Raw genomic sequence first — 8,864 nt, 5'->3', positions numbered from 1 at the left:
AAAATTCTAATGTTTGAATCCAACAAAATTCTCAACACGGGGATACTACTAGTTTGGGGTGAAGGTTGATTTTGAAGTAGGCATAATTGAGAATCATTTGAAGAACAAGGTTGTGTGGGTTCCATCCCGTGTTTAAATTGGACTGATTTTGACGAAAAGTTCTCCAATGTTCGGCATTTTACATTTGTTTTTTATTCGTATACGCCTGTTGATTACTTTATAGTTGAAAAATAATTTTGCTGGACCATTTTTTAAACTGTGACAATAATCATGAAAATAAATTTTCTCAGCAGGTCCCATTAAAACGAGGTTTTAGGTTTTTTGTTCCACTTTTTTTGACTGGATAGTAACTCGGCATGCTTGCTTTGATGTTCTTCTTGCTGAGTGTTTTATGAAGTAAGTGTTAACTTTAAAATTAGGGAAAAATCCCTATCAGGAATATATCGAAGGAAGGAATTCACTTAGGTGCGTTTTGTCGTTTTCTTCTACAATATGATTTCAGCATTTTTCTATATGTTTTCAGCATTTTTCGATTTACAATATGAGATCGTTTTTTCGTTTTTTCTCTCGTCTTTGAATATAGTTGAGTAACGTAGCTGATCTTAGCTTAGCCTAATTAGCGAAAGTTGACCTATAACGAAACACTTTTTCATTCGCAAAGACGATATTGAGAAACACCTTTTTCATCAATACAAATACCGCTAGATCAAAACTTAAATCAATTAAGTTAGCCCCATTCAGTATTTCATTACTTAAACAACATTTTGATTATTTTCTGCTGAGAAGTTGTTTGGGCTGTTGTTAAATGTCAAACAACATTGTTGACATAGCGACAAACAATCAAATAAAAGTGAACTTAATCCAGACATTTGAACTTCATTTGAAGTAATATTGAGTTGGTGAATTTTGGAAATGGCAGTTGTTTCGGTTATAAATTTCAGAGGGTTGTTCCTTTTTGTTTTGACTTCAGGTAAATATTTCTTTCTTTATGTGTTCGATTGATTTAAACTCACCTATATCATAGCAAGAAATTTTTTGGGTTTTCCCATTATGCCCCATTCCATGTGTTATTGCCCCCTCCCTCCCACCCGAACCTATATAACCTCCCATTATGGTGTATTCAATGGGGGGGGGGGGGGGGCTTTAATGGGAAAAACCAAATTTTAAGCCCATTTTAGCGCGTGAACCAAATATATATTTTCCTTATGCTAAGTGAACAAAATAATGCGATTCTTTTGCACTCTGATAATGGTCTTGATGCGACTATCCATATTACAATTAATGTACGCCATTATAAAGTAGTATTATCATTTATATATGGTCACAATCAATCCAGGTGGGGGGGGGGGTTGTCGAGGAGAGCCAGTAGGATAAAATTTTTAATGTCTAGGAATTGACAATCAAATTCGTTAACATAACTATGTTTATCAAGATAGCAGGCCAACATTTAATGAATCAAATTTAATCAGTCCATTTCAATTTTCAACACATGAAAAGTATGTTTCTATTCTCCCCCCTTTTGGCCAGGTAAGAATAAAAACTCGTGATTGATGATGAAGATTAGATCTCCTAAATTAGAGGCTATTAATAAATGTCACTTTAGTTTGGTGAGCTTAAAGTTTCTCTCAAATACAGCCGAGAAATGATCACTTCACTCGATTTATTCTTTCCAGTTCTGCTAAATCAGTGTATACTTGGGACTGAAGAGAAAAATGATGGGGGGATTTTGATAGAGGGGTCAAACACTCTCATTTTCCAAATACCCACCAGCCAAGAGCAAGATGAAACAGGATACATATGTTCCAAATTCAGGTACTTATTTGTCCTCACATAAGGCGTCAAAAACAGATTTTTTTTATCGGAGGATATCGGGGTTTTATTCCAGTTCTGTACTGAACATCAAAAGTAAGTTAACACCCCCTATTTTCACGCAATAAAAATCAATTTATAAGGCAATATCGCACCAAAATATAATCAATTTTCGAAAACAATTTTAACACCATTGATCCCATACACTAGTCCTCTCGTCTACTTATGAGGTTCAGATAAAAAGCAGCGCTTTACTTACCAGAAATCCCAATGAAAAGATGTTGAGCTCCATCTTAGTTGCACAGCAAAAAGAAAGTTTTCATAAAAATTGCCTCAATAATGTTGCCTCAAAAATTGAAATTTTACTTCGTGAAAGTTGGGGATGCTAACTTACTTTTGATTTGACGTTCACTATAGACAGAATTTTGTTTTATAGGCAATAGTTGTTTTTTTTCCATTTAAAACTCTTTTCTTTGCTTTCCAGAAGGATAAGAGTTGAAGTACCATTTGTAAGCACATCAAAAATACAATTTAACAAAACAAATTAAAAATTTAAAAGTTCTTTTTCTCCCGCACACATGCACGCACACTAGGAAATTCCCCTAGCACCACCACCATACCATCACCAGAACACCAGCCACAACAAACTCTTTCTTTTTTTCTAAAAAAGTGCTTAGTAACCGGTCTGTACTCAGTATGCATCATATAGGTCTTCTTTGATGGAAAATTTTGTGAGCTTAACACTGGTTGATGTACGTGTTTTAGTAGCTGGTGATAACACTGGTGATTAGCACAAAAAATGTAGCAAAATTAGCAATTAATTTTTTTATCAAAATTAACTAGCTAATTGAGCTTCTTCAAATCTTCTGGAATGTTTATTAGGTACAGTTTGGCAGGAAAAGCTCATTAGGAGGAAAATATTGCAAGTTTTAATTCTAAGGTGCCAAGTTCGCTGATCGTATTTTCATTATTGTCTTAAGACATAAGGTTTTTTAATTATAATTTTTTGGCGTGGGCCATTTCAAAGAACAAATAGTTTTTGCAAAAAATGATTGCTTTTCTATTTTTAGATCGTTTGTGCATGAGGGCCAATAACATTTGTTTAGAGATTGCAGAAGATATTGTCTATTTTTCAGGAAACCGGCAATAAGATACCGTTCAAATGAAATCAGTTTTCACACCAAAAACAACCAGACTAAGAGATTTATATCATAATACAGAACATTGCAAATTGTATGTCTTATTTTTTGTCAAGGAAAAAAAAATTACATACATTTATTTTAGGGGAAATTTTCTGAATTTTCAAAAAACAGAAAGAGTACTTCAAAATTTTTACATGTTGCTTGAACTGATTGAACAGGAAGGAAACGGATTTCCGAACACTCTAATAGCTAATAGTTGGCTCGTGTTGGTATAAAAAGACATAATTGATCTCAATTGGAGGCAAAAAAGAGCGGAATATAAGATGAACGTTCAACGGTTTCTCCCAAAATTAATCAAAATGAGCAGAATAAGCAACGGAGCAAATGTGTTTTGAATGAGAAAACTAATTTTTCCCAGAATAGCGTCGAATTTTTTATTAAATTTAAGACAGAGCTATTTAATGCATTATCAAAATCTTTTACAAACAATGATCAAAATCTGTTTTTAATGAGCTGTATAAGGTCTACACTGTTCTTAAAAATATTTGTTTTTATTCACGTTTTCTCATTAAATACTGGGTTGAAAAGGGTGTGAAAACAGTGGAATTGTCTTTTTCAATTGGAGCACGAAATCAAAGAATTCAGATGATTGATCTTCAGGATTAAGCAAAGAAGTAAAAACGATAGTTTGTTTCTATGATGAGAAATGCACCCAAAAAAAAATACAAACGCTATTTACAGGAACTAAACCCAGTAAAAACTTCTCTAAATATACAGACCAATAAAGATTAAGAGGGTGTGGGTAATAAAAATCAGCGTAAATATTTGAAATGAAAAAAATTTATTCAAGGAACTTTCATTTATAGCAAAGGTATTGTTTTAGCAATATCTTATGAACTTTTTGATTTATGATGTCAAAGGTCTGTAATATGAAAGTTCTATGAATAAAAATTTTGTAAACCCGGGTACGCCAAGAGCTTTTCAAGATAAAAGAACATTGACTTTGATAAATTGAAAGCTACTTTGAAAATGTTCGATAGATTTAAAGCTTTTTTGTTTGGCAGCTTTCACTTTTGCCTGATTGGATACTTTGGAAGACCCAAAAACCCAAAAGCCAGAGTTAATGCCAGACGGGATTCTGACCTCCTGGACTTCTGGGAGCTGATTGGACCCATTCACAGAAAAATAAATTGGTTCTCGTTTTCTCAGCATTACGGAGCAGGTATGTTTGAACATCAAATTGTTGCCAGATGCCTAAGCAAAACCCACATTAGTCTCCTTAGAGAGTTTTTGACGTTCAGTTATTTTCGTGAAACCGGTTTGAAATTTCAAGTGTTTTGTAATTTATTCGATGACTATACGACCCGAGACAGAGGCTGACGAAAAAAATTGCGAAGGTATCGAGGTACTTTTGCCCAATTTTAATGACTGAAATAGGTCTCAGAAGGTTTCTCTGACAAATAGAAAAAATAATTGAATTTCTAATGAACCCTACGCCATTATTGATTTAGGATTAATATAAGTTTCAGCCGAAGTTTGTTTTTATCCATTTTTCGTTGCTCTCGAAGAAACAGCCATTCTGTTAGTCCTACTGGGTTTAGTTAATTTTTGTAACTGGTCTGCCCTTTTCTGGATGAACAAATTCCTCTGACCGTAATTAGGATTCACCATATGCACTATTTGCCTGAAATTCCATGATTTCAAATCCTTGACGAGTTAAAGCTCCGATCTCGTTTTAATTTGATTTTTGAGTAGATCACTCCAATTTATGCGGCGAGATATTTTTGCCTTTCTCTCCAATAGAGAGTCTAAGATCTGATTCGTAGCAAAAAATTGACAATGATCCCGATAATCCAATCCAAATATGAGCACCTAGGCCGAACTTTCCGAATTCTAAGCAAGTCTCGCCAAATTTTTCCTTTTGCAAAAGCCATGTTTGATGACAATTTTGAATGTTGGAATAATAAAATGACCAGAATTTTTTGCGTTTGAATATGGCACTACCTTTAATCTGAATTTTGAAGCGATCACCAAGCTTTTGTTGGTGAGTTGGACGAAATATCTGTTCAAAAATCTTTAAATTGACAGCTTTTCTATGGTCAGATTTGGTTAGCTGGAGGTCTTTCTGCTAAGCAAGTATAATTCCAGTATAGTAGAGAAAAAACTCGTTTACTATCTCTTTTTCACCAAAATCCGCAGCCCCCAGTCCAGTTCGTGGTTTTAACATATCTCCGAATGATAATTGCTCTAAAAAACTTATTGGGTTTTAATGTGCACGAGAAGGAGAGAAAATTTCTATTGTGTAAATTTGGGACTCAGGAAGCACTGGGCGACCCTGGCGCGTCATTCCATGGATAGTGTGATACTATTGCTCCTAATGGTTGAATACAAGACAGACAAGTGACAGCCTGCTCGAGCGCACATTTGTCACCATCTCGTCTGCGAGCAGAGGATTTTAGTACCCGAAAACAATTACAGACAAAATTTAACCTGTAAAGAATGCGGGTCAGCCAGCAACAACGGAAGTTACCGTCACTTCCTCATCGCAACCGAACCTTATCGCAAATGCGGCAGAGAAGTGGGGTTTCGCTCTGTTGGCAGCAAAAAGCTTAAACCGTACGCTCAAAAAAGATTTAACCGTACTACCAAGACAGACAGCTTAAAACATACGTCCGTAAATTTAGCCAAATTGGCATTCTATTCCGTTCATTGCATTATAATTGTTTGTGGCTTTTTCTGAGACACTCCTTAAAAAATTTAGTCGCAATTTTTAATGATAGCAGACGTTTCCAGCCTGCTGGGTTATCTGTAGCTTTCAGCAAGCTATCTCAACTATTCTATGTTACAACAATTTGCAGGTCAGCAATCACGATGTCTCAAGAGAGGCAATAATGCATGCAAATATGGAACGCGAGCGAACCTTTGAATCCGTCTTTTGTTCTTTCAGAGTGGCCCAACTTATTCGAAATTAATTGATAATAACATCGATGATCGGTTATGAACCATAATTTCAATATTTCATACCAATCTTTCCTCAATAGAAATAACACAAAAATTTGGGCCTCTTCACTCGGCTGCTCAATGCCCCGGTTTCTATTATTAGCCAGTTGCTTATTCGGGTTGCCCTCGAAAAACGACAACGATAGCTCCTTATTAAAGAAGTCTGATAAGATCTGAAGATTCTTGCTTATAGTTCATATTTGAAAAGATGTACCAAGTCGTCACAACGATTATCTTCTGACCACATTTGAAGCCGAAAATCACCTAATTTTACGTCATTCAGAGCTAATTTGTTTTGTTTTTTTCTGTGTTGAAAGGCGGTGTCACCTCGTCCGGCGATCCCAATCTATTTGCTGTATACAAAGCATGTTCCCAAATGTTTGAACAATTCCCCGCAACGATCTGGTGATTAAGATATAATTTTGTCTAGCACGAGCTCTGATCAGAGGTCACCCGAGGCGAGGTGGTCGAAATATGATTGGACAATTTTTTTGTCTGGGGGGTACCCCCTCCCAGACGATAGATGCACGGTCTGAACCAAACTTTTTGGTCGCACTATTTGGACTCATGATCTGGCATCAACGAATCAAAATCTGACTTAATCGAACCATAGACCCGCAAAATTGTTCTAAATCGCCCTAATTCGTTTCATAAAACCGAAAAAAATCGAATGATAGTCTGATTAAATCGATAAATGGGCTTGAAATTTTGCAGCATCGCGAATCATAGTCTGATTAATTAATGTCTAGAAGACGTCTGATCATAATCCTCGGTTGCTTTGTAACTACACCCTGCTTACAGGGTAAAATGCTTACCTGTGTCAGAGTATAAGAAATCCACTTGAATTAAGACCACTACGAAATAGGGAAAGAAGAATTACTAACACAACTATTTAGAATTTGGAAAATGCTGCAGATATCAAGGCAACACTTACCTCCTGTTCGGATATGACAATGGTCTCTCCCCTCAGCAGTACTATAACAGAGTAACAGACTTTTCAGCCACGACCCTCACATCTTCAGGTCACAGTCTCAAACGCCTCAATATTATCAAGGTACATCAAAAGCATAATTAGCAGAACCCAAATCTGAAATTGGTTTGTGTCATACTTCCTGGGTTCAGATATCAATCTTTTTAGACACCTTTTTCTGCGAGCAAAATTTTAAATTAGCAAAAATTTTAGAAAAAATGCGCTGATAGAAACTAGCTAAGCAAAACTTTTGAAATGCTCTTAGTTTTCAGGACAAATTTGAGTAAAATTTTGCGTGTTTTTGAATAAATTTGATTCATCACAATTCTTGGATCCCTTTTCTAACAAAATATATAGCAAGAGTACGTTACCTATATATTGGCAGCTAAGTAAGATAAAACACATTTAAAATACCAAATTGATAAATCGGAATGGGATAAATTGAACGAACTGATCAAAGGGAATTAATTGAGTATAATGTCATTGGGTATTTCGTAATGTACCCAGGTTGAGGTCCCAGGCCGAAAGTCGATATGTCCAGACCGAAATAAACTCACAATGGGGTGTCGTGCGTTCAAAATTACGCGGTCTGGAAACACGAATGAACGCACAAAAGTCTCGAACTACCCGTGTTGAGGACAACGACAAAAAACGACAATCTTTTTGTAGGAAATCGTCTTTTTCGTCGTTTTGTCGTCGTTTTCTTCGTTTTAACGATGAAAACACGATAATTTCTTACATAAATAACAAAAAGAAGTAATGAACAAAACGACGATTACCACGTAAGGGCTTTGATCGCTTTTGTCTAAAAAACGATTAAAAACGACTTCATACAAGTAAAAACAAAATTCCTCAACACGGGTAGGCAACTTTGAATGCACGAAAATTTGGACAGGCGATTTTGATTGACCGAAAGCCTGGACATAGGTACTTTCCGTCTGGGACGGTGTGGAAAAAGACATGTTTCGTCTGGGACGTTCTTGACATATCGGCTTTCGGTCTGGCACCTCGACCTGGGTAGCCATCAGAGATAACTTTTTCAACATTTATCTGTTTTAGGCCTACTACGACCCAAAAATTTGTGCAAACATAATTGTCCGACTTGGTTTCGGTCAAGGAGAGCTGCATTTATCTGGATCTGTAACCCACACCCCTTTTATTTTCCCACCCCATGGTAACGAGGAGAACATCGTCTTTTTCTCCTACGCTGGAATCAGAAATGAATTGACGTTTGATTGGTTCAAAAAACACGTTGTATGTGTGGCACAGTCTTGGATTTGTAGGGAATTTCCACTTCAGAAGAAGAAAGTTTTCCATCAGAATGAAATGAGCAGAAGATTGTTGAGAGAAAACAATACAACAACTAATAGAAGTGAACTTTTTGATGGTTTTCATCAATAGCCGGCAATTTATAATATTATTATTTGTTCAAACTGATGAATTGTTCGCTGCAGGGGTAAAAAGTTTACAATTTTTTTTGTTGATTTGTGGAATTTTGTTACTAAAATGTTTTAAAAAATTTAATAGCAATGTCACGAAAAGTGGAATTGCTTTTGCGATACGGCCATCCAGGTTCGAAGATTGGCGGTGAATTTTCGTAAGAAAAGCGGTAATTCTTAGATCTTTTTGCGGTGAACTATTTGTTTTCACTGCATTCAACGGAATTCTTACCAAACGAATTCCCGGACAGGGGTTCAAACCTCCCACCCATTGCATGCCTACAACTTCTTATTCCACTGCACCATGATATATTTCTATGATATTTCTTTGTGAATTCAAAGCAGATTTTAAAAACGTTGGAAAACAAATGCAGTGAATTTTGTAAGAAAAGTGGTTAATTTAGCGGTGAATTATTATTTTTTTCACTGCATTCACCGTAATCACCGCATTTCTTACAAAAATTCACGGCATTCAACGCATTTCTTCATCAGCATTCAACGCAA

At 35.9% G+C, this 8,864-nt stretch overlaps 1 protein-coding gene across 1 annotated transcript; it reads left to right on the top strand.

Moving 5' to 3' along the window:
- Positions 1-826: 826 nt before the first annotated feature.
- LOC142340687 (uncharacterized) lies at positions 827-8,366 on the top strand. Its single transcript, XM_075391380.1, has 5 exons — positions 827-970; positions 1,674-1,812; positions 4,016-4,173; positions 6,848-7,005; positions 7,981-8,366. The coding sequence occupies exons 1-5, from the start codon at positions 913-915 to the stop codon at positions 8,320-8,322; spliced, it is 855 nt and encodes a 284-aa protein (XP_075247495.1). The 5' UTR covers positions 827-912; the 3' UTR covers positions 8,323-8,366.
- Positions 8,367-8,864: the final 498 nt, after the last annotated feature.

Source organism: Convolutriloba macropyga, chromosome 6 (genome assembly GCF_964194025.1).
Source record: "Convolutriloba macropyga chromosome 6, txConMacr16.3, whole genome shotgun sequence".
Taxonomy (NCBI): Eukaryota; Metazoa; Xenacoelomorpha; order Acoela; family Convolutidae; genus Convolutriloba; species Convolutriloba macropyga.
The sequence above is the reverse complement of the archived record's forward strand: the minus strand, read 5'-3'. Positions and strand labels throughout refer to the sequence as shown.